The 26,485-nt window shown below is 32.0% G+C and overlaps 2 protein-coding genes across 2 annotated transcripts; both read right to left on the bottom strand.

The window, feature by feature from the left end:
• Positions 1 to 782: 782 nt before the first annotated feature.
• On the bottom strand, positions 783 to 5,738 carry LOC145574239 (F-box protein At2g32560-like). The gene is made up of 5 exons (XM_081631984.1): positions 4,103 to 5,738; positions 3,907 to 3,986; positions 3,418 to 3,596; positions 2,306 to 2,380; positions 783 to 1,155 (listed from the first exon to the last, which is right to left on the bottom strand). Exons 1-5 carry the CDS (start codon positions 4,781 to 4,783, stop codon positions 968 to 970), a joined length of 1,203 nt encoding a protein of 400 aa, XP_081488110.1. The 5' UTR covers positions 4,784 to 5,738; the 3' UTR covers positions 783 to 967.
• Positions 5,739 to 22,717: 16,979 nt separating this feature from the next.
• On the bottom strand, positions 22,718 to 26,154 carry LOC145575928 (heat stress transcription factor B-4-like). The gene is made up of 2 exons (XM_081633719.1): positions 25,300 to 26,154; positions 22,718 to 23,619 (listed from the first exon to the last, which is right to left on the bottom strand). The coding sequence occupies exons 1-2, from the start codon at positions 25,615 to 25,617 to the stop codon at positions 23,047 to 23,049; spliced, it is 891 nt and encodes a 296-aa protein (XP_081489845.1). The 5' UTR covers positions 25,618 to 26,154; the 3' UTR covers positions 22,718 to 23,046.
• Positions 26,155 to 26,485: the final 331 nt, after the last annotated feature.

Genomic DNA, 26,485 nt, shown 5'->3' with positions numbered 1-26,485 from the left:
TGTTGTACATCAAAAACAAAAAAATCAATTTGACATATCCTAAAATCCAACTCTAAAATTATTTTTTGAATTAAGTATTTGAAATCACTTTGTGGGTTTTGATATTAGTATTTAGAAAGTTACCTATGTATCCTGAAATCTTGTAGAATAAAGGTATTTAAATGATTTTATTTTTTATTTTTTATTTTTTATTTTATTTATCAATTTAGTATTTAACTAGGTGGAAAGGGATAGGAAACTAAGTCAATCATGTGAGATCGATATTAGAAATAGTAATTGGAGAAGCGAACAAAGGAAAATAATAGCACAATTTTTTTTTTTAAGGAATCCGCTTAATATAATGGTGGAGGTCAAGAAATGCTTAAATGAAAAAAAATAAATAAAAGGTAAGGCTAATTTAGTTACGCATGATGGAAAATCATATATGTTTAAATAATGTTTAAACAATTATATAAAATAATAAAGATTCCACTTTTTTCCATGCAACCTTAGTTCATTAGTGTCATTTATGCTAATATGTGCACCCGATTACATAGTTTGTGCTGTAAACCGCACCCTTAAAATATTGTGCTGCTACACGCACCTTTATCATAGTTGGTATTGTTGCGGCCAATTTTTCCTAAAACTAACAACTGTTATTCATGTTATGTATGTCGCTATTTATAGTACATCAAATTCGCACCCATACAGATGCAATGTGGCATGGAATGAATTTCACAAGAGTAGCCATTCACTACCCCTTATAATTCATCCATGAAAAATTTTGGTGGGAATAAAACTGGAGGCTAAAAAGATGATATTCATCACAGTAAATACTAGCCTGTTTCTGCATGTTCTCATCACAGCTTTCACAAAGCACAAAAAATAAATTTCATAGCAACTACTGATATAGTTAGCATACTTGTGAGCTGCTTCGGTTGTTTTGATCTGATGCCTAGAGGGAAACAAATTTTCCCGAATATGTTCACTACTCCAAAATTTCCCTAGGCCACAAACTCTTCCAAGTAGCAATTTCATCGTACGTGTGAAGCTTTCTTATACCTCCATAAAATCCATCTCCTTCATTTCCTTCTTCTCTGTGATCCTTCCTGTTAACAATTGTCCTTCTCCACCGTGATCCAGGTGTATATTGATTAAACTCGAGCACAACAGTGTCTGCTTTCAACCAAAGAAGTGTGTCAAATGACTAAACCAAACATAGAGGACGCAAACCTCACAAAACTAACATTTGTTAGAATATGCTGAAACCAAAGACTGATCAACCTCAGGACTAGTCTATTCATTAGAGTTTCTAGTTGTCAAGACGCGTATCCATGTATTTACGGACTCCAAATTAAGCATGGAAGGAAAGCACAAACTTACCAAGATTAGACTAATTTGGACTTTTAAACTTTATCCAAATAAATTATGCCTCTGAGGGCCTAGAGGTATAGGTTTTTGAGGTGATTAAATGGTCCAACACTCTCCAACCAGAAAAAATGGTGGTGGAAAGATGTGAAACAACATTAAAGAAGATAAAACAAAAGGACAAATGGGTCAGATTGCAACTTGATAAGAAATCATTATGCAACCATTGTTGTCAAAAGGCGAAAAACATGAGATATCCACCCCAAGTGGGGATCCGATGCAACCAAACAGAACCTCAAGGAAGAGGACATCAGTTGCTTTCAGTATGCCTGGCAATAAATATTCTCTTGAAACAAGAGGTCAAGCCATTGCCGGAGAAAACTAAGACACATAGACACGATATGTCTTGGGGACCAATAACTCAGAAAGAAGATGACCCATATGCTTGATGACCATTACAAAAATAAGTTTCAAGGAGCAACTTATGGCATTTAACGCCACTAACCTAATTACCTAAAAACAGCATCAAACCACACCCTCCAACCAGAAGATTATATCATTCCCTCCATGTCTTATGAATAGGCCACATTTCAATTTATAGCTATACCAATATACTCCGCATCAGGCTACATTACAATACATTTATATAGTTGAAATTTTTGTTCTCATATTAATACTTGAAAAGATGCCCCTTTTATATTGATATGGGGGAGATGTTCAAATGTAAAAAGTCAAGGTGATGATTGCGATATTCTAACTCAATTTCTTAAAAAAAAATAGTATTCCATATAGTATATGCAGTGGGAAAAAATGAAATGCTAATTAGTAACTGAAACCCCATACTTTTTAAATTGGAGAAGAGCACAAGGGATGAAATCCCATGCAGAAATTCTAGTTCACGTTACTTGCAGTATGCTTAAAGTAAAGATTCAGTGATTACAGGCATTAATTTACTCACCACTGCTATGACATCGGCAATAATTCTCATTCCCATCACATGACTCCAAGTGGCCAACGACACCATACCACCATCCTGCGATAAATATGCCGAACACTTTTGTTAACTTAAAAATTATTGGATTGTTTCGATGTTAAACTTCTAAGTTAGTTATCTTCAACCAATGATTTGTTAAAGTATGAATAAAATACAATAAGAAGAATGATTGAAGTATCAGCCAGAACACTGCAAAAGATCCAAAATTAAGCTTAATTATATGGGACGGAGAAAGTATTCATTAACTAAAAGTGCATCAGCAATTTAGTCCTAAGTACGATTTTAAAATAAGCAATTAGGCCTAAAATATGTTCTGTTTTCAGTATCCAGTAAGAAAGGACCAGAGGATCTCATGGCCTCATGCGAATATGGAATTATACACAAACATTGTTCAATGTAGTTAATTAAAAGCGGCTTTAGCATCTGCCCCTGTTGACAGAATCGACCACCAATAGAAATTCATAGTTCCAGTATTTCAGCCACATAAAAATACACATTAGTGCAACACTAATGATAATACCCCTCTTGACCATCCAAAGATGCAAAACAACTCTTACACCGTTTGGATAATTTGGAAGGTCATTACACATTTACTCCACTAAGAAAATTATTTATACTCAACCTGTTTCTGAATAATAAGCCACCTTTATTATTTAGATTGTCCCAAAATAATAGGCCAATCTCTAATTTTGTTAAGTTAAACTGTATGTTTCCGTACATTAAACTTAAACAATCCTATACTCTCAGAATTTCACAGGAAAACTAATATAAATCGAAGCTCGACTACATCTTCATGTTTGTCTGAACGGGTATTGTTGTGTAACTTTTCACGAAAATTTCCTTTCTACTACGAGCACTACCTTTTCACGTCAAGGAAAGTCTCAGAAGGCCAGCTACCATAAACAAGTTGCTAAACTTTTATTGTTAGACTTGCAAACCTAATTACAACCAATCAAGAGAAAGATCTAAAAAAATTAAGTCAAACCAACCTCTATCTAGTATCCAGCTGCACAAATTAAACAAATAATCACACGACTACCATAATGACACCCAATTAATTAGATTGTGGAACGTACCATAAGGGAATTCTTTATTCCGTCTCCACTGGATCTCTATGTGATCTCCAGGGTGTAGATCATTTAAGCAATCAGATGCATGAAGATCATGTGGTGGAGTATCCACTGGTGCTGCCCTTAGCCTTTCCCATTGAATACCACTCTCTATCGCCACTGCCCTTCTTCCATGGGGGGGATATCTGCAAGCATAAGTGCTTTTAAACATATATAATTTGACCATAAAACATGTCTATGGCGTTCTTTTAATTTTCCATGTACATGTATGACTCCATTAATATAATATATGATGTTCTTCAAATCTTCCATGTAAATGCATAATTCCATTAATCAAATGTATGTTGTCCTTCAGTTTTTCCATGTACAACTTCATTAATCAAATAGTTCTCCAAATTTTCCATGTACATATATACCTGAAAGTTTTTAACGCCTTCCATTTATCAAATGTAGTTTTTATATGGAAGAATTCGAAGCTTGGATTGAATTCCTTACCTTGCCTGGAACATGTCGGTTTGGGGATCATAGCTAAGCTCAGCATCATAGCAGGATAACATAAAACCAACATGACCATTCTGGCAAAACAATAGTAAAACAGAACTTTCTTCAGTTTCTAAAAGAGGAAAAATGACATTGATCATAAAAGAAACGTCAAGCACATATTCAGGAAGAATGATTGTGATCAATATACCTCACGGTTGTAAACTTGAGCAGGGAACCAGAATTTGCCACTTTCAAGAGCCAAAAACCAGGACATAACAGTATCAACAAGAGGAGAAGCAGAATCCTTATTTTTAGACTTATCAAATTTTGATGCAAACCATGTCAAAGGCCATACATACCAGATATATTTCATAAAACCTTGTGATTTTTCCCCAGCAGAAACACTCGAATTTCGTCTAGAGGCAATAAACCATTGCCATTCGCGGTAAGCTGCAGGACCTAAAACCCTCCCCCATTTATGCTTCATGTGTCTATCCCACAGGTGATCACTGATGCATCTCTCCCTCAATGAGCTACAAACAGCAGCCATACTACACAAACCGGCAGGCGAAAGCTTCTCAAGAATACAATCCAATGCTAGTTCAGGCAAATCCAAGACTGATAATTGCTCGTTTTCATGAACATTCTCAAATTTAGAGCTAAAAGTGCCCTGTTTTATTGCCATAATAATAGATGGAAATGGAAGATCCCAAAAAACACCAAAAATTCCTTTTTTAAGAGCTTTGCAAATGGGAGAGAAAGACAACTCTTTCCAGAAGCAGAGTGGTAAAAACCTCACATCACTAGCCCAAGGTGGAAGTGGTTTTAAAGATAAGGAGTTTAGAAAGAAGAAGAAGAAGGAGATGCCAGTCACCAACAAGAAAAGCATTTAGAATGATTTGTATTTACTAATAATAATAATAATAATAGTAATGATGGATAATAATCTAATTCAAGGTATTAAAGATAAGGACACACCCAAAGCAAGGAACCCAATTGAGGCAAAAGCAATTATAAGCCAAGAATTAAATTATAGAAATTGATGAAAGGTCTTACTCTTTCTTCCTCAACACCCCCCTAACTTTTTCTTACAAAAAAATAAACAAATTGGGTGAATGGGAAGAGGATCTTCAAACCTCACATTCCAAGATATGGGTTTTTATTGGTTTGATAGAGCCCACCAAAACCCAAAAAATGGACCACCCTCTCAACAATCTAATCCAATCAAAATAGGTGGTTTGTTTAAACACTCCTCTCTATGCGAATAATGATACGGCTTACTTTAATACAAGTGTCTAACTCTCAAATATATCGTGTACTCGTACAATAATACAATTACGAGTACAAGTATACCGTGGTATCCTCTATTACACGCGCTCTCTTCTTTAGTCTAAAAAGGACAGAATAAGGTGGACATTCATTCACCTAGTTGACACCCAAAAGGTGTTGCTTACTTGAGCTTCTTCTTACCTTAATAATAATAATAAGGTTTACTACTAAAGTACTAAAGCTATCACCTTTACCTAAAAAGCTCATCAGATAATCAAAATAGATGAGGAAGATGATCAACAATAATAAAAATAGTTTTTTCAATTCAACCCAAAATCAAAATGGGGTTTTTTTAATTTTTATAATCTGACACCTAGGAAGACATATATGTCCAGATACAGAAACCCTTATCTTCAAAAAAAATTAAATAAGAATTTCAATGTAACAAGAAACAAATCTTTCTTAAGAACAAAATCCAACAAATGTAGCAAAACAAAACCCAGATCTGGGTAGTTGAAACTCGTACTTATGCAGCAAAATTAGGTGCACCCAACTTCTGTAAACAATTAAAAAATGCAAAAAAATTGACAAAAGATTGAAATTTTTTTAGGGTTAAGGTTAAAGAGTGAAAAAGAAGAGAAATTTAATGAAGATTGCTGGTAATGCAGGTGAAGTTAAAGGGCAAAAGTGGATCCCTTTTCACCATAATTTCAGCAAAATCTCTTCTTCACCCAAAAAACTCCATTATTATAGTATTACAAGCATAACCCCATCTTTTTATTTCTTTGTAATTTTGTTATTATTCATTGGGGTAATTCAACAAACAGTTGGTGGGCAAACAGTTAGAAATAAGAAATACATTGATAGGGAATGGTGGGCGGTGATTCTTTACCTCGAAAGAAACAAAAACACAGTCTTTCTCTCTCCTCGAATCACAAGTGGGAGGAGAAAAAACCGCGAAAACGCTGCATTTCACCGTTAGCAGATGCCGTTAAAACACCTGAAAGTTGGTATTGGTAGTTGCTCTACTTGTGAGAGTGGTTGTTGCTCCCATCTTCTTGCTGATGTGATTTTTGTTTTATGAATTTGTATTTTACAAATTAATCAACAGTTAAATTAGTTAGCTAATATTCACTTCTTCCTAAATAGTAGTAGTAAGGGATTAATGATGTGTTTAAATCACCTTTGATTCACTAATCTCACTTTATTTTATCTATCGTATTTGAACTAATGACAAATGAAATAAGTGAAAATAAGGCGAGTTAAGCTAAAAAGACGTACAAGTTTAAACAATGACTTTAGATAGTATGAAGTTTTGCATAAAAAATAAATACAACATAGCACGAAGTTTAAGTGATCAACTAATTTAGTTGGTTAAAGTCCTGTTGCATCCACATTTCAAGCCCAAAGGGCCTTTCATGTGAGGGGGAGTGATAGAGTATAAAACATATTCTTGGGCCTCAACCATCAGCTTAAGCTTTTGGTTGAGATGGTCCTCTAACATGGTATCAGAGCCCGGGTTGCGGGTCTCTTCTAAACTGGGTATTTAATTGCTACTGGATAGGAGAGATGGTTTCACTTTATAAGGTAGATGAGTACCTCCTACTATTGCCAATTGGTTTTAGTATGGAAGCTCCAAAACCTTGTTTGTGGACCTAACTCTCCTCCTCCTTATTCGGGTTGCCCAGGCCCATTTCATAGTGTTTCGAAATTTAACAACAATGATCATCAAGATTTGTAATGGTGGACAAGAGTTTTTAATTAAGGTTATTTTGGTTAGGGGCAGATCTATTTTTAAGGTAATGGATCAATTGACCCCACTTATTTTTGTGAAATAAATAATGTTACAAATATTTGACCCTAGCATAAGTGATCTAGTATACTGGAAGAATGGTGATAAGAGCAAATTTACAATTAGATCGGCCTTGAGCATCATGAAGCATGAGACGGATGTATTGGATGATGAGTGTTGGGATACAATTTGGAGTGCGCCAGTCCAACGAAGAATTCGAGCTTTTCTTTGGTTGGCTTGCCATGCTAGAATATTGGGAAACCTCAATCGTTTTAGGGCGTGTTCGGCACTAGCTTTTGAGTAGCTTTTAGGTAGCTTTTAGTGGTTTGACTTATTCAAACCACTACATAGAAAAAATTATAAGTGTTTGGGAATGTAGTGGTGGGGGTAGAGTTTAGTGGTTGAAGTAGCTTTTGTGAAAAGTTAACATTATTAACTTTTGTGAAAAGCTAGGTAGCTGTTGAATTTTCTTCTATTTTTTTTAGAATTTTACAGTTCACAGCTAGTTTACCAAACACTCATACTAAATTATTTATTTTCACAGCTAACAGCTAGTTGACAGCTAACAGCTACATATACAGCTAACAGCACCAGCACATCTAACAGCTACATTTTGCCGAACACGCCCTTAAGCGCAACCTCACTGACAATCCAAAATGCTATATTTGTGGGGCTCAAGAAGAAAGCACACTCCACATTCTCCGTGACTACCCAGCTGCGAGAGTTATATGGCGCAAAACGGTGGACTCGAACATTACATTATGCAAAGGTTCTGCCAAGGTAACCTTCGTGATTGGTTGGTAGAAAATTTAAAGGAGGATAATTTGGAAGAGATGTGTCGTGGCCAATGTTTTTTGGGGTGACGATTTGGTGGATTTGGCGTTGGCGCAACTGCTTTACCTTCGATCGAAAAGAGGAAATCTCCTTTGATTTTGTGGCTTTCTTACAAGTGCTTTATGATGAGGCAAAGAGAGCTTTATGGGGCATTCTAGATCGATGATGACACAGCAATGAAGAAATACCGAGTCCCTGCCAAGTTGCCAATAACTTGGCATGCACCAGCGTATGGCTGGTATGCTCTCAATTGTGACGGGCTGCCAAAGGGATCCCAGGTCCAGCTATAGGAGGAGTCATCATACGTGACTATGCAGGCAACCATGTCACGGCTTTTGCTGCGAACTTTGGATATTGTTCGGCCTTTTGAACGGAAGTGTTAGCCTTAACTAGAGGCCTTGAACTCGCAAAGAATTTGCAGATTGAAAAACTGGAGATACAATTAGATAATATTGCTTGTGTGCAGGCTCTAAGCAAAACAAAGGTCTCAATTGGTAAGAACGTCCACGACATCAAGTATTGTCAGCATCTAATCGAGGCAAATCAATGGGAAATCAAGGTGGTTCAAGTTTATCCCGAAGGCAATAGAGCGACGGATTAGTTGGCCAACCGCGGGGCTTCTCAAGATTCTCAATAAGATATTTTTAATATTATTCCGGTAGAGTTTAATCGCATTTTAGTGGAGGATGTTCGAGGTGTGGCCTTTCCACGCCTTGTACCTCCGTAGGTAGCTTTTTTGGTTTTCTTTTTTTGATGTTTTCTTTGTTTGCTCTTTTCTTTTCTCTCGGCTTGTAGCCTCGTTTGAATAAAAAAATAAAAAAAACAAATATTTAAAAGATGAAGAACTACTAAATTATTTAACATTGAATTATTTAATATAAGAAACTGATATAAAATTATGATTAGTTTATCAATAATATCAATAATTATAGGAAATTTTGTCAACAATTACCAATTAAAACACGTGTTTTGAAAACAACTACCCATTAAATTTTTTTTAAAAAAGTACCATAAAGTTGTAAAAAGTTTAAGTAGCACTACCACTCTAACAATTTTGGCTGGAATGTGGCATTTGGGTCTCACTTTTTACCTTTATGAAGGGTAATTTAGTCAATTTAGATGATGATTTTATGAGGTAGAGGTAAAAAGTGAAACCAACATGTCGAATATTTTAGTTGGAATTATTAAAGTGGTAATGCTACTTAAACTTTTTACAACTTTGTGGTAGTTCTTTTTTAAAAAAAAAATTTAATAGGTAAATGTTTTCAAAACACGCACTTTAATTGGTAGTTCTTTACAAAATTTTCATAATTATATGTGTCAACATAATATACAATAATATATATAGGGTTGGGATCCAATGAAAAGGATCTTAAAATAAGAAGGATGAGAAGGAACAAATGTGCATATATTTTTTACTATATATATATATATATATATATATATATATATATATTGAATGTGCATAATTGTGTTTCAAACTGCTAAATTTTTTTAATTTTCTGGAAAAACAAAAATTATGCGCATTTGTTAAAAAATCACGCACATCAAATTTGACTCACATTTTTTTTTTTTGCACATTTAGTTCAAAAAATATACACATTCAATACAAAAATTATGCACAAAAAATCCTTTTCATTTTTCTCACTTTAAGAAACTTTTCATTTGACTTATATATATATATATATATATATATATATATATATAGGGGAGGGATCCGGTGAAAATAGGCCCATATGTGAGAATTCATACTTATATGAGAACTGATTTTAAATTTAGAACATGTGAGTAAAAATTTAGAACATACGAGTAAAAATTTAGAAAATGTGTCTCAAATTAAATTTAGAACATATGAGTGATAATTTAGAACATCTATGTGAGTAATAATTTAGAACATCTGATTTAAGAATTAGAACATATGAGTAAAAATTTAGAACATTATACTTAACTTTCTGTAGCATAGCGTTTAGAACAAAATGCCTAGAAATTTAGAACCTAGACTCAATGATTCTTAACATATGTAAAATTCTAAGAAGAATAAACATAGCTTTTCAAAATATAGTTTTAATTGGAACATGATACTCAAATTTTAAGATCTTGAACTCAAAAACAAATCTGAACATATATGCAATATTTTTTAGAACATATGCAACATATTTTAGAACATGTAACAGTTTTTAGAACATAATTAAATTTTTTAGAACATAATTCGTTAATATAGAACACGAATTGAAATTCGATTTTTACAACAAATTGATTCGAAATCAATTTATTCTTGATTTCCAAGGTAACAAAAACATATGAATTGTTGTTTAGTTTCTTATGTTAAATTAAAATTCCTTGAAATTTCAAACTCTATAATTTGCCCAATTTGATTGATTTGGATGAAAAACTTTTGATTTCACATATTAAACTGTCAATTAAGCTTGGTTTACCTTTGATTAAGCTTCACAACTTGAATTCTTGACTAATATTGTTCAAAAGTTGATACAAAACACATGAAATTCTTGAGCATGTGGTGATGGTGGTCGTCGTGGAGAGGAGATAGAGTGTTGGCCATGATGTTGGGGAGAAGAGAAAGAGTGATGGTGGTGGAGGTGACGGCATAAAGGATATGGAACAAGCAGTGGTGGTGATAGAGGAACTAGAGATTGGATAGTGTTGGTGAGGAGAGGAGAGAGAATGTTGAGGTTGAAGATGATGGGTTTAATTTATTTTCAGAACATCTACCTTAACATATTAGAACATAGATGTATTCTCACATATAAAGTTTTCTCACATAAGAGAGGTGTTCTCACATGAGCCTCCCCCCCTCCCCCATATATATATATATATATATATATTATGAGAAGTTTTTTAAAATGAGAAGGATTTTATATGCATATATTTTGTACTGAATGTGCATATTTTTTAAGTTAAAAAGTGCATATATTTTTCAACTTATTCGATGTGCATAAATTTTAAACAAAATGTGCATGATTTTACTTATAAATATGCAAATTGTTTACTTCTAAGAACAAATATTTGGGCAGAGAAGGCAAGACACCGCCAATTCCAGTACACATTGGAGTTATCATTTAGATTTAATTTAATTGCTTAGTTTTCTTAATTCATTCACCTAAATACACCCTGCTTCTCTTTCTCCCTTATCCTCTGTTTCCAAAGTTCTGGAACAACTAATATTCATTGGCGTTGCAAGGAGCTTTGAAATGAAAATCTATGCTCTAAAATGGTGAAGATGATCAGATTGCCTCTACTAGAGGGAAGAATTGAAGGCAATGAGATAAATAATCATGAAACTTGAGGGAGGAAGAGAGAGAAAAGATGAATAAAAAAATTTTAAGGACGACGGTCGGTCTTAATTAGATGGAAGAGTAGCGTAAATTAGTGGGAATTAAGCTCTCTAATCTTGTGAATTTGATCAGTAGAGTGATAATGAGAGAGATGAAGTAGATTAGCGTGTTTTTTTAAATCTAATATCAGCCGTTAGATTGCACATATGAATGGTTGAGTTTCCTTCTCATCCTTCTCATTGGATCACAACCTATGTAATTTGTTATTTTATAAATAAATATAATATAATTTATTTAAACTTGATTTAATTTGAATCCATTCAATGCATTTTTTATTAAAAGGGATAGATTGAAGTGTTTAAGAGATTTAATGAATTAAAAAGCATGGCATAAGTTTTGAAGATCATTACCCTCCTTATGAAGGCAAGAAATCGAGTCCTTTTTCAAAATCCAACAAAGCTATTATAATAAAAGTTAGTTTTGGAAGAAAAAAATATAGTTCTGGAAATGCTCCTTGAACACCCCTAATAGCGTCAATTAACATAAATGAGAAAAATTTGATGCGATGTATCCTTTCCGGAGAGTCATACTCATTACATGGACCGGAACATCCTATTGATCATGCTATTGTTTTGCAAGGGTGGACGAAAAAGTCTTACCTCGTCAGAGATCCGTTACTACTACTAAGAAAAATTAAAAGAGGTTGTTGTTTTGACAATGGCAAAATAAATTTGTTAATGTATTGTTGTTATGTCGACAGAGTATATATTGAGTCCTTACATTAAAAAGGGGGAAATCAAAGTTAATTGAGGTTTGAATGTTCATGATATACTGGTAGTTAAACCTTATTTTGCGTATATGTTATAGTGATATGGGTTAGAGATATGTTTATTTGTTTAATTGAAACCCTAAACAGATGCATGTGGTGTGTACAATGATGTGGGTTTGTTAAAAACTCCGTATAAAGTTTAAATGATCAACTAATTTAGTTGATTAAAGTTTTAAGGGTGAAACTCATTCAATTTAGAGAAGAATTGTAAAAGAAATCATGCAATATCATCCCTATAATCATATTTTTAATTCGTTATAAAATCAACATAAGTGACCTAACATATCAGTGTTTCAAAGTTAGACACATAATTATGTAAATTTGAGGATAAAAAAAGCTTGGAATTAAATATGATTCTCCCTAATTTTCTTTACCACCAATGAAAGCAAGTCAATTGGAATATAATTGCAAAAACATCATTATCAGAAAATTACAATTGATCCAAAGTTTCAAACCATTTGTTTGAGTGTTCCACAATACAAGTCATCCAACTGAATAGGATCCAAGTTATCAAGTCAATTATCAAGCAATGCTAGGTGTACTAGGTTGCGAGTTTACATTATAACCTTATGGCAACAATAATGTCGAATTCCTTTCCTCTTCCCATCATCTTTTAAATGTCTAGGTTGTAGATAATAATAAATCAAAATAAAATCGTGAGATATGAAATGAAATCTGATTAAAGTCACTCTCGCTAGTACCCCAATTACATTACGGAGTGAATCTTTCAATTAAGATAAGCAAAGATCACATCCCACACATACTTCCTCCGTTTCATTTTAGTTGACACGTTTCTTTAGTTACGTTTGCCAACGCACAAATCTAACCATTAATATCTTTAATTTCCGATAAGTAAAAATTATAAAAATTTGATATTTAAAAAATTTATATCGTGACAATTCTAACAAGATCCCACATCACTATATATTTCATTATATATAAATCACAAAACACGATCAAAGAAAAATGTGTAAATAGTGCTAAAGTCAAAACGTGTCAACTAATAAAAAACGGAGGTAGTATGAAGTAGGAGTATTACTTTTACATAATTGGCCTAGTGGTGGACCATCTTAATTAGACTTGTAAATTTTTATTTGTGCTTTTAAAGACAATCATGAGTTATGGAAATATATAGGTTGTCTTTGGCTTGAATGATGCTTAAACCATTGTGAGTGTGTGGGGTTTCTCAGCCTCACATTATAGACAACCAATTGGATGTGAAATTAGGAAATTATACTGTATGAAACAACAACAACAACAACAACAACAACAATAATAATAATAATAATAATAATTTATCTTATTTAAGCATTAAAATCACTCTTGAAAATTGTATAAAATTAGGAATTCATGACAAAAACACGCGTAGATCAGTGTAATTAGTGTATTTTTGTCATGTATTTTTAAATTTATACAATTTTCAATAGTGTTTTTAATGCACTTATATATAGCCTTTAGGATTATGTATAACATTTTCCTTTTTTTTAAAACCAAATAATAATGTAATTTAAAATATTAAATGGTTTTATTTATCTTGGTATTAAAAAGAATAAAATAAAAAGAGGATCCACCAATGAAGGAAGGTTATTTGAATTGTAAAATTACAAAATCTATTTGGCCAATGGCTGGCATTGGGTTGGAATATGGGCGGCAGTTCATACTTGATGGCATGTGGTTCTATAATTTTAATTGAAGGGTACATGGCATTGTTTTGGGATAATTTTAAAATATCTCTAGTTTTTTTCTTTTATTTAACAATATTTTTCATGATAATTCATACTCTATTATGATTTTATTCAAATGTACACGAATAAGAATTAATAAAACAAAATCATAAATTCTTATATGTGGCTAGCTATTATAGGGATTAGTTCGTTAGTGTAATAGGGATTACTTAGTCAGTGTTAAAGGGTTACTCGGTCAGTATTATAGGGGTTATTCGGTCAGGGTGACAGGTCAGTCAATATTATAGGAGTTATTTTAATCTTTTATAAGTGGTCATATGGTGTAGTCACCCACACACACGACAGACTGGAATAAAATATACTCTCTTCATACTTTTAAAAATAGTGTTGTTTCACATTTTGCATAATCTTAAGTGTAGTATTTAAGCATAAATTTCTTCAAAATGTGTTACTAAAAATCATCAAGAGTTAATAATGTAAAAACTATACATACATTGAGAGTTGAGACAAATCAAACAATGTTATATTCTTCTAGAATTATCGACAGAGTATTAATTTCATTTTTATAAGAATGTATAATTATTTCAATTAGAACTGATCATTTATAAAAGGATAAACTATTGCATTTATACATTTTTTTTTTTTTCAATTTGCCTCATGAGAATTGTCAACTCTACAAATCGACCAAACTATTACGACAATGGTAAATGTTAACCAATTATGTTCCTAATAAACCAAAACAAATAGTCAAAGACTTATTTCTTTGAATTGATATTGATCACATTAATTGGCCAACTAAAATGAAATTAAATAAGGCGGCCATATTGGTCCTACACTACTTATAAACCAGGACAAAAGAACAATGCAATTTCTATATTGAAGATGAAAGAGTTAATTAAGGGATAATGACAATTTGCACTTAACTTTTAGATATACTCTCTTATGGACTTGGTATAACCGTATAAGATGAACTTAGAGTGTACACCTAACTCGAATGCATATAAGAATTTTCACTTTTAACTTCTTGAATGATGAACTTTAATAGTTGTGCCAAACCCAACTTTGAGGGTATACATGTCATTGAGGATCCAAATAATGTGACTATTATTCAAGTAATAATATATTTTGTATAAGATCCCTACTTCATTATTTTTAGAAATCTAATTAATAAAGAATAATTATGTTTTAATTGGCCGGTGTCTAACTTTATAATAGATCAACGAAGTTTCTCCACAAACTTGACAAGAGTTAAAGTATTGCCTCAGCTAAATGAATATCAAAGTGGGGGTAGTCAGGTGGGTGAGCTTGATCACAATAATTATTCCCTATATTCTTCTTTGTTTTTGCCATTTTCTAAACAATTATTTTCATCAATTTCATATTCCAATTGTAGTTTATCAATTTATACTTCGTATAATTATTAAGTCATGTTTTTTATACATATCAAAGTAAACAAGATTAATTTTTTAATAGAAAGAAAAACACGCACGTTATATGAATAAAAAAATATTAAAAACAATAAATGATTTTGAAATGATGATTGACATTAAAAACATAAGTGACGATGAAGTAACATAAAACTAAAATAATGAGCTGAGATCAACACATAATCTCAATTTGATGCAATTCGATGATCATTAAATCAAAATCTCAATTATTGAGTTCACACTTCACATACATTATCATGGAGTACAAGTTTGTAGGTGTGATAGGTATATCACCAAAAAAATTGATACGAAATCACTTAGCAAAGCCAAATTCAAGGTCCCTACTTGAAATATGTCAATATACAGTGTGACTTGTGGGCACTTATTAAGTTATTAATGAGTAGTAGGAAAAACTTGACATTTTTATATCATGAACTCATGGACCACTGTACCCTTATTAATTCATTAGTTTAATTGTTAGAACTAAACAAATGTTGTGTTTTTATTTGTTTTCTTAGAATTGAAGATCTTCATTTTGTCATACTCCATAGTCCATACAAGATATTCAAATCTCATTTGATCGATCGATGAATTGATCAAGTCTTACATTAGACAAAAGTAAATAATGTAAAATATTTAATTCGTCCCAAAATAATAATTGCTCAAACCTTGATTCACATGCATTACATACCTAATTTAAAAATAAAAAAAATTAAAACTTTATACTACATAAATTGAAAAAATCTCAAACATAATATGCATATTTATTATTTTGACATGTAATATGTAATATTTAATGTTTAGAAATATTTCAAAGTTAAGCCTAATATATATATAAGTTACTAATACTATGTATTTGTTTGAATGAGACATACAAAATATGGAGTATGGACTATGGAGCAATATTTAAAAGTATAAGTTAAGGGATTTTTTTTTTTTTTTTTTTTTTTTTTTTGAAATTGCTACTAAAATGGTAGTAACTTTTGAAGAATGCATGGTTTTTAGCTTTTAGTTTTACAAGCAAAGTTAAAAGGCCTAAAGCAAACGATAACCTCAAACACACATGGAGTAAAGTTAAGAATATATATATCTATCTTTGCCAAATCATGATTTGTCAACCACATCAACATTTAACATGATTTATCAAATTAAAATTAAATAAAAGTCGATATTTGTTAGGTTGCAGGTTGAGCATACTATGCTCAAGTCAACTTAATATTTATTTTCTTGAATGATATACTTGTATTAATTACTCAAAAAAAATATAATATCACTATATACATATATAAAGACATACAAAGTACTACTACGTAATTTGTATATTGATATAGCAATAATTTTAAACTTATTAATTTTTCAACGGAATAATCAAGGATCACGGTTTTTTTTTTTTTTTTTTTTTTTTTTTTTTTTTTTTTGGTGCCAACATTGTTATGTAAATTTGATTAACATGTATACTCGTAATATATCTTTTACATTACAGGGACTAAAAATTAGTTTTGCTACATTATGGTCGGCAATGGAGAAAGATGTGACATTATATTTGTCATAAAGAAAAGGTAAAATTTTATATTCCTTACTTTTCACAATCTATATTAAATTAACGATCATTACTAAACTTAGCAATGTCAAAGTATGAGACAAATATTATCAGAAATTTCTATGTTCTTCATTTATGTTAGTGGGGGAGGTGCTAAAATATGTAATCTTAGTACATGTCAATTAACTAATGAATTAATTATTAAATAGAAAACCTAATCTCTTTTGGTCAATGGACATCTGCACATTTAAGTGCCAAACTAACGTGTCGCATGTTTCCAGAATTTCAATGTGAGCCCCAAATTAATCTTATCTTGGTATTATTTTCATTTAATTAGCTCATTTCAAATTAAAAAGACTGCTTTTTTTGGTGGGATGAATTATTTCATGATTAAGGATCGAAACTTATATACCCTAAGTCAATTTTAAAAATAAATAATTATAAAATTTGTGCATAAAGTTGATGACTTGTGAGATAAGTGGATCTTAGATCTTACATCAGGCGGCTTAATAGAATTTATAGAAATTAAAGCATCTATATCCATTTTGACCACTTTAAACTTATTATTGGAGTTCGTTATTGTTACTCCATATAATTTATTTTGGTTGCAAAATTGTGCTTGATAGCCCCTATTTTTCTTAAACTCGACTTTTTTGTCTAATTTGTTTTTTCTGAACCTATTTTTAATGACCCTTAAATTAAAATTATTTCATCTTACTTTTCATGGAAAAAGTTTATATTACTAAGGTGAACAATATAGGTAGTTAAAAGTGCTAAACTTTTATTTAACTTACCTTATCTTTTGCTTAGCTTATTTATAAAACTTATTATTGTGAAGCTTAACTTTGGACATGTTCACTTGTTTTAGACCAAATAAGTTTATTTTAATAAAAAAATAATTGACACATTATCACCTTACCAACCATGATTCTAGATTATTTAATCAACACCCTTTTTTAAATTATATGCCCAAAGAACCGTATGTCAATTATCCCGAAACTGAGGACATAAGTCTCTATATTTCGGGTATGTTCTCTTCAACTTAATTTCAGTTCAAAAATGTTCAATTCAGCTTCAATCAATTCAGTTCCTAATTTTCTTCTCTCATAAGCAATTCAGTTCAGCTCATCTCAGTTTAGTTCAACTCCAATCAGTTCACTTCAGTTCAGCTCCAATCAATTCAGTAAATCAGAACAGATCCTTTGTTTAAATTAAACTAATTAGGTTTTTAAAGAGATTTAATGGAATGAAATAAATCAACAAAGCATATTCTTATTTCCATTTAAATTATTGATTACCAAGTTTATGGAACGCATTACATCCATTAATAGTTTGCCCCCTAAAGTAAGAGCATCCCTTGCTATCACAACAATCAAATTGCCCTCTATCTCTCAAGTCCAAGGCCCCACCATTTTGTCCTTTGAATAGTTCTTTGTTGGTAATTTGTCAAATAGACAAATGCTAAGAGTGTTGGGACCATTTTTTGTATTTGGGCCTATAAATATATATGCCTATAATATGCTCCTACTAAATTAAATTGTTCCAATGGCAAACATACTTTTAGAGTCTGTTTGTCACGTCCTTTCTCCTACAATGCTAAGTGTTCATACAAAAAAAATTCAAATAATCTATTATTTTCAAGGTGACATTAATCTCATAAGATGTTAATAAAGATTATCTTGTTGAGTTGTTGGTACAGAATTGAAATTATAAACTACTCCGTTATTGTAGTTTTATATATAGTTCATTTTGCTATTAATAAACTCTTAATATCAAGACCTAAAAACTCTCAAAATCTATCTATGAATAAATTGTCTCTCCTCTTCGCTTGCGAGTTCACCTATGCTATATTTTAGGCCAATCAAGACTAACAAACCTTCTTGTTTCAAATTGTTTTCCACTTGCAATATTCAATGCAATGCCTCCATAGACTACTAATGAGACACAATATTCATCAACCGATTTAACTTTGATATCATGTTAAATTTTTTTTTCTTTCATACTATGTATTAATGACCTTACACAATCACACACATGCACAATTTTAAATTGAAGAAGAGTTTGTCCACGTACATATATAATCTACTAATTTGATAGTTCAATGCTCTCATTTTCAACCACGATCCATGCGAGACAAATCAGACAATCCATACTTAATTATTTTCTGAAACTCTTTAAGTTAATCAATATAAAATTGGTAAGAAGTAAAGAAATCAATATTTTATTTATTTATTATTTTTTTTAAAAGTGTTTGAATATCAAACTTATGGCCCAATTCGTCTCTCCGGACTCTTAGGCATATTTGCTGAAGAATTGGGCTCTAAAGGGCCAATGTTTGCTGAAGAATTGGTGCAAAATACTTGGGCTTTTGTTGGACTGCTTGTTGAAATTAAAGTTTTCCCCTTTTAGGCTCAAAGTCCTTTTTGTTGTAGTAATTACAAGTAGGATTTTTATATAAGAGGCTACTTATCCATTTGTTGGCATGAACAAGTGAACAACACAAAGATAGGCCCGTTACCCCCATTGGCTCATTATCCATAGAGGAAATACAAGTGGGATATAAGAATTGAAATATAAACCAGATCCGTGTAGGCTAGGTACTTAGAAGAGGGAGGGAGGGGAGGGGAGGGTAAGGGATTCTCACCCCTAATCACGTCCAGTTAGGAGGATTCGACTTTTGTAACATCAAGACTAAAAGATAGTTTTCATTCTTTTCAATTAACTACATCAAGTCTATTTGGTATTAATATACGTGTTAGTAATTGAGTTTAAACTTCAAATACTATAAACTCCATATTATAATAATTAAGTTTGAACCCTACCAACTACATTACTTTGAAAATAAGGGGATTTTCTTACTCACCTCTACTCTTAACTTCTCAAGTATTAAGGGCCTGTTCATATTTATTGAACTAAGCTGAACTGAACTGATTGGAGCTGAACTGAACTGAATTGAACTGATTGGAACTGAACTGAACTGAATTGAGCTGAAATAAATATTTTATGTGAGAGGGAAATTAAGAGCTGAAGTGAACTGAACTGATTGGAACTGAATTGAATTGAACTGAACTGAACTGAACTGAAATTAAGCCCTAACTTGCTGGGCTGGACTAGAGGTATTGGTTCAGTAGGGTCATTTATCTTATCTTAAAGAATTTCATATTATACTCTCATCAAGATATTAGAGAATTTTGTATTTAGGATTGCATTTGACTTATTAATTTATTATGCATTATGTTCACATTGCAAGTATATGACTCTCTTATTGAAAACAAACCACCCCCCCCCCCCAAAAAAAAGGGCAAATTGTTTTACTACATACATAAATTACTCACTTTTCTCTTTAATTTGAAATTTAGATAATTTGTTAAAATAGTCCCTTGAATAAACACAATTTTATTCCAATATTGTGTAACAACATACTTGCATTTCTCTTTAATTTTAATTTAGATCATCTTAAGATAATGCTCCAAAAAAAAACTTTCATATCTTAATGTTTAATTTTGTACAAGTACTTTACATGTTACATGTCTATTTTTTCTCAAAATGCACAAACAAATTAAACACTAATGAATCTCCACAAGTACAAAGGTCAAAGGGGAAAAATAAAGAAAGAAAGGCGACATACCAATGACAAAAATAATCATAAAGGTAGTATTTGCTCTTTTCTACTTTTTTTTTTCTTTTTTTTTATTTAATTTAAGTTTTATTTTTTTTGTAATTCTAATTAAATGACCTTTTTTCCCATCATCTTTCATGCATCCAATCCCTTTTTTACCTTTCCTTCAAACAATTTTTCCAAAATTTAAAAAAAGAAAAAAATAAATAAAAGAGAGAGAAAAGAGGCCAGGGAAAGAAAAAGAGAAATATGAATCTGATTTCACATGATAAGAATATTAAAGGGCATATGAGATGAAATGATTCCCTTCCATTTGCTTCCCAAAAAGTGCAAAAAAAAATCAATGATTAAAACATCTTGAAGCATAGATATTGAAATTTAGTGGAAGAATTTAGGTAACAATTATAACTTGTTTGAAGCTAATTTTGATATCCACGATTTTGGAACTTGAGTTGCTTCCATCGAAAAGGACATCGATCATAAGCTCATCCTTATTGCACAATTGTAAATTGTTGCCATCATGTTCTTTTACATGTTATGTTAGCTCGAGAGTAATTTCATGAGAAAACTATCTATATCCCATGATTGGTAACAGTTATTATCATTTGTAACAACAGTACGTAGCGAGTCATGATAAAATGATAACTATGGTATGGCCAGCCTTATTTTACGTGGATGAACAAAATCATTCAATCTCGAGATCTTTCTTTAGAAAAAAATATCTCTTCGATCTGCTTTAGTTTATTGGCTTTACAAAAGCATTATTTTCACAATAGTGTGAAAAAGTATGCTAATTTTGATAAATTGTTGAAAACAAGTTCTAAAAAAAAATAAAATTAAGGTGGTGATGTACATTATAGCAACGAACACCCCTCTCCCTTGCACTAAAAACAATAATAGAAAGGTGGAAAAATTTTCTCTCATGAAAAAATTAATCACCCATCCAAATTAAAAAGAACAATCATGACTACAAGATTATTTGTGCTAATGGCTTCAAGATTGCATTCGATTAATTGTGATTGCAATTACAGATTTACAATAATTAGTACATGCTTCTTATAATTTTTTGATACCATGTCATATGTGAAACCTTTGAAATTGTTCCAGGAGCATGAATTATATACCCTTTAATTTTAGACAAATTTGGATTTTTCCTGATTCGAAATGAAAAGAGGTCAAGGTGTTTTTCATGTATCTCATAACATCCCAAGAGGCTAGTTTGAGTTGTTGGAATTGTCCACTTTGCCTTTAAACAATCAATATAACTGTTTTATATATATCACCTTTAATTAGTTATTGACCACCATGGGTCTTTATGTGTCTGATTAATGGTTGTATATGGTTCAAAACACTTTTTGGCTTTAAATTTCTTTTTACTCGATAAGATTATTATGCATTAAGGTGCTTTGTGGGGTTTCCAAATGGCCCTAGGAGTCCTACATGGTGCCCAAAATCATATCATTCATGTCTTGGTCCACCCTTATTATCACCATGTCTTAATTAAAATGCCTTTGCTTGTCTTGCTTTGCATGCAACTGGCCTTTTTAACTTGTTTTAGCCTTGCATAGTCTTTACTTTGTCAAAAATAAGTGTTTTTTTTTAAGGATGATGTATTTTTACGCCTGCCTAGAACATGGTCGTGCCTTAACTTATTGACTGGGATGCACCATCCAATACCCCAACACTTAGGCTTCGTGCCTTGGCCTAATCCCATACTTAGCATTCTCAAGACCCCCTGAGGTGCTAACCTCGTTTAATACGTAAGTGCGGAGGTTGAGTTTGCAAATAATATTGTACGAGTCCAAACAACCAATGTGCACCTTGTGCCGAATAATTTAACAGGAATTAGAGATACGGGGCCAGGAAGTGAATAATGTATGTACATCGTAGAGTGTCATGAAATCATATAGACTGATAAAAGCAAAGGGGTTGCATGGAGTTTCAGATAGAATTTTAAGAAAAAGCAAATGATTCACAACCAGATATTGGTACGTTTGCAACTCATAATGCCCTTTTAATTTGATAGTCAGCCAACAAAGAAACTTCAAATCAAGAGCAAAAGAATTGCAAAAAGAAGATAAAAGCATCCCTTTTTTTAAAGTTTTTGCCAAAGCAACTTTATTGCCATGATATATGGATAAAATTCAATGAGCTTTCTTTTGGATTTATTTATAAAGCAGGAATAAAATCAACTAAAGCTTTCTTAACACATTTTGACCCTAACATCTTTTTTTTTTTTTTTTTTTTTGTTAGAAATTAAATATAAAAATAAAAATAAAAAATCAGCTTTCACCCTTGAAAACTTTTCCAGATACTGGGCCATTAAAGATCTTTATAAGTGGCCCCTGCTTTTGAGGAGGGAATCATGGCATATACAATAGTATCAAATTTAACATACCTTGTAATTATTGCCATGCACAAATTTTGTAAATCCCAATTGAAAGAAAGAAGATGCACTAGAATATTTTTGGACCAACAACAAGATATACTTACATTTATACACCAAAGTCATTGATTAAAGTCGTAGAACATTCAAAAAAAAGGAGCTTCATTCCTGTTACAAAAATACAATTATTCTCCAACATAATTAGTGAATTAGTTCCTAAGTTTTCAGACACATGCATGCCACTAATGGCATACTTTATCAGATAATACATACAAATTTCATGCAATAATCCATGAAAATGATGATGATGAACTTAATTAATCAAGCACTTTTTTTATGTAATTAACCAAAACTTCACATCTGATGATCTTACAAAGTAAAAATGAAGACTCTACTAGTTAAAACCTAGCCATCTAGCTAATAACAGTGCTTAACATAGTACTAGTACTAATTAATATTCGTCGTCTTGATCATCATATCAAAGGTTTCCTTCTGCTAGGTGCATTCTTTTCTTGCTCTGAAGAGGGACTCCAAACAGCTTGATGGTCTCTCTCTTGCTCGCGTCGCCTTGATTATCTTGATCATCCAATTCTATGAGCTTAGGGGGTGCTGCTGCCATTGCATTATAATTAGGAGGGCGATTTTGGTCATTTCCATTGTTAGGCACAGCTGGTTTAACATGATTTTGAATGAAATAGATAATGTCATTGTAAAGGGTTTTCATGTGGTTGAGCTCAGATAAGAGCATGAAGTTCCTCTTCCTTAGCCTTTGGTTGTCTTCCGTTAACACCGTTAGGATGTCGTTGTTAGGCCCACCACTTGGCTTCGGAGAAGGTAACGGAGAAGACTGATCAATGTTTATCCAAGATCCATGTTCCTCAGGCGGTGAAGGAAGATACTGTGGTGGAAGTAATACTTGGTCTTGGTAGTGAATTTGGTGGTGGTGTTGTGGAGTTTTCCTTCTATGAATTTCACATAATAGGTGTTTCTCCCCTTTCTTGAAGTACTCATTTGCAAACTCCCACCTATCTGCAACTACCTTCTTGAAACCCTAAAAAAAAAAACAGGAAAAAGGGTGTTAATATTACTCAATCTAATACGAGTAGGAAATTAGCAGTAATCAAATCTCAATAATAGTTATGTGCAATTCACTAATTATGAAGAAAATACATGAATGCAAATTGTTTCTCAAATAGTACTTTTACAATATCCCTTTTGTCCAAAAATAATTATATCATGATGATAATTTACAAATGTGACAACGGAATCTAAATGGAAGCAGTGCATAATTGTGTCACTTGGGACTTGCAGACAAGAAATACATGTACTGTAGATCCAATGGTTATAGTTAGATTTGATGGCTTTATTGTAATGAATTATTGTACTACACAATTCTTTTTTGTCATAACTATTTAATACGGAGTACTTCGTACGTATGTATACAATCCCGCTACATCTCAGAGATACTAGCGACGAATGTAGCCGACTAGCCGTGTAGGCAACAAACCCGCCGGAAAGGTGCTCCCATATAGCAACCTCCACCACATTTTGGTGTTTTAAAGTGGAACATGGATATATTAAAGAGTCAAGAGAAACATAAAGAATAGAAATGTGCATATACTAATAACAGAAAGTTGTACGTAGAATAACATTTAGTAGGATAAGATACAGATGCATAAGGGACAGTAATCAAGACAAAGAAGCAAGAGAATCTTGAGATCTCACTAACAGTTCACATAGTATTTCAAATAAAAATGAATATATTAACACTAAAAAACTCATTAGTCATTAGTAGCACAAATCTATATGTATATAACAGACATTTCTTACCAAATACCTAGAGAACCAAAAGTCTACATCGATTCAAACAAAATCATCAAACAATTATTCCCTTGGGAAATAGAAATGAAAATAAACCAAGCTAAGTATGTACAACTTGGGTTCATAAATCTAACAAAAATACTGCAACATTTTTAAATTTAAGGTTATTCAAACTATGATCAGATCACCAATTTAAAATAAACTTTTCTTAAGGCTCTAAATAAAAGTATACAAAAATATGCAAAATTTATTTAAGTTAAAGATTTAAGGATGAAATAATCTGGTTCAGATTCCACCACATTTAAACTAGTTTTATTGATCTTTTCTCGGTTATTACTCAGACTCTTCATTTTACATTGGTTTATCCTAATACATTAATTAGGATACAACAAGACAAATGGAGACTCCAAATTAGACACAGATATACAGACAAAATCCCTAAAAGTAACTGAATCTAAACCCTTCAAATGCTTTGTTATATGTTTCAAAGATTCCATCAAAGTTCAAGAAACATGGTTATTCACAGCACTTTTGGTTTATCTTGAAAAACTGCATGAATTAGGAATGCTTTTTAACAAATGAATCAAAAGTGATTAAATCAATAATCTCATAACATATGCTTAAACTCATGTGCATACATTCATGCTATATTACTTGGTATCTTCATTCCATCTCAAATACCCATGTCAAGCCCTTTGACAACTCTAAAATGGATATGAACATTACTCGACACTTAAATTTGGACCAAAAACATTGATATTTTTCAGAATATAGCCAAGTCGGACACTACGACATGTGCCCGTCTCTAACACATCATCAACGAACTCGAATTCGAGTAACCTAGCATCAGCATCAATGCATGCAAATATTTGTGTTAAGAAATGAATGTTGAGCATAGTAGTTAACATACATAGGTGTTAAGCTGTCTGACAAAGCTGGAGAAGTTGTTGTGCTTGAAGTAGTTTGGAAGGAGATCTCTAGCAAACTCAGGAGGGCGCCAAACAACGAAAGTGGTCTCATCTTCACCCCAAGATACAATGTGGTCGGTACGAGGATCATCAACAAGTTGGTAAGTCTTAGTTAAGAAAGGAGCAGGAACTGATTTCTGAGACTCTGACACTGAGAACACCATTTCCTGGTGTTGTTCTTGATTAAGATGATGTTGATGAATGCTGTGATGATGATGATGGTGAAGAAGAGGATCACTCCTTTCTACTAAAAATGCCATAGTAATCAGTAAATTCTTTGAAATAATGTAAGATGATAAAATCTTAGGGCATGTACTATGATATAAAGATGATGCTGGTGATACAATATATAGTATGATGGAAATGAGAATGAAGGAAGGATTATATGATATGATATGCTCTCCAGCTGCTCTACTTGTTGCTCAGCTATTGCACTCACTACTATTACTGCTGCCTAGCTAGTGCTATTTACATACTCCTATTCTCTCTCTCTCATCATAATTTTCTAACTTTAAGAAGCAGAAACATATGACAAAATCACTAAAATAAAAGCAGTGATTCTCTCTCTCTCTTTCTCTCTCTTACTCTCCTTTCCCTTCTCTATTTTTCTTTCTCACTGGCTTTCTAACTTTAAGAAGCATATGACCATGTCAGAAAAGTCTAGGGTATTTTTAATTTGGCTATTATGAGATCCAATCAAAGTTATTAAGCTATTGATTGTCCCCCTTGGAAGCCGTAAATATATAGGAGAATTTGTTTTACTGTTAAGCAAAAATAGTATAGAAATTACACCTCCCTTTGAAAACTAAAGGAATGGGGACCTCAACTCAACTTATTCGCGTTACACTGGCTTAAATGAGATTTGGCTCAATCCTTACCAACCATAAACTTAATTAAATTTAAGCACATAAAGACATGCTCACAAATTTCTGATCCTCCTGTAGGTCCGTAACTAATACTGTAGTTATTAATTTACATATAAAAGCATTATCCCCTAATCTTAAATGGTAAGTACACAAATTTTACCTCACGGTAATAATAAAGGATAACACATTTTATATTTCTAAAGATACTAGTTTAATAGAGTAATAGGGGCCTGTATCTTACTTTATAATTCACCCTTTTATA

This window comes from Chenopodium album, chromosome 13, assembly GCF_948465745.1.
Source record: "Chenopodium album chromosome 13, dcCheAlbu1.1, whole genome shotgun sequence".
Taxonomy (NCBI): Eukaryota; Viridiplantae; Streptophyta; class Magnoliopsida; order Caryophyllales; family Amaranthaceae; genus Chenopodium; species Chenopodium album.
This window is presented reverse-complemented; position numbering and strand designations above follow the sequence as displayed.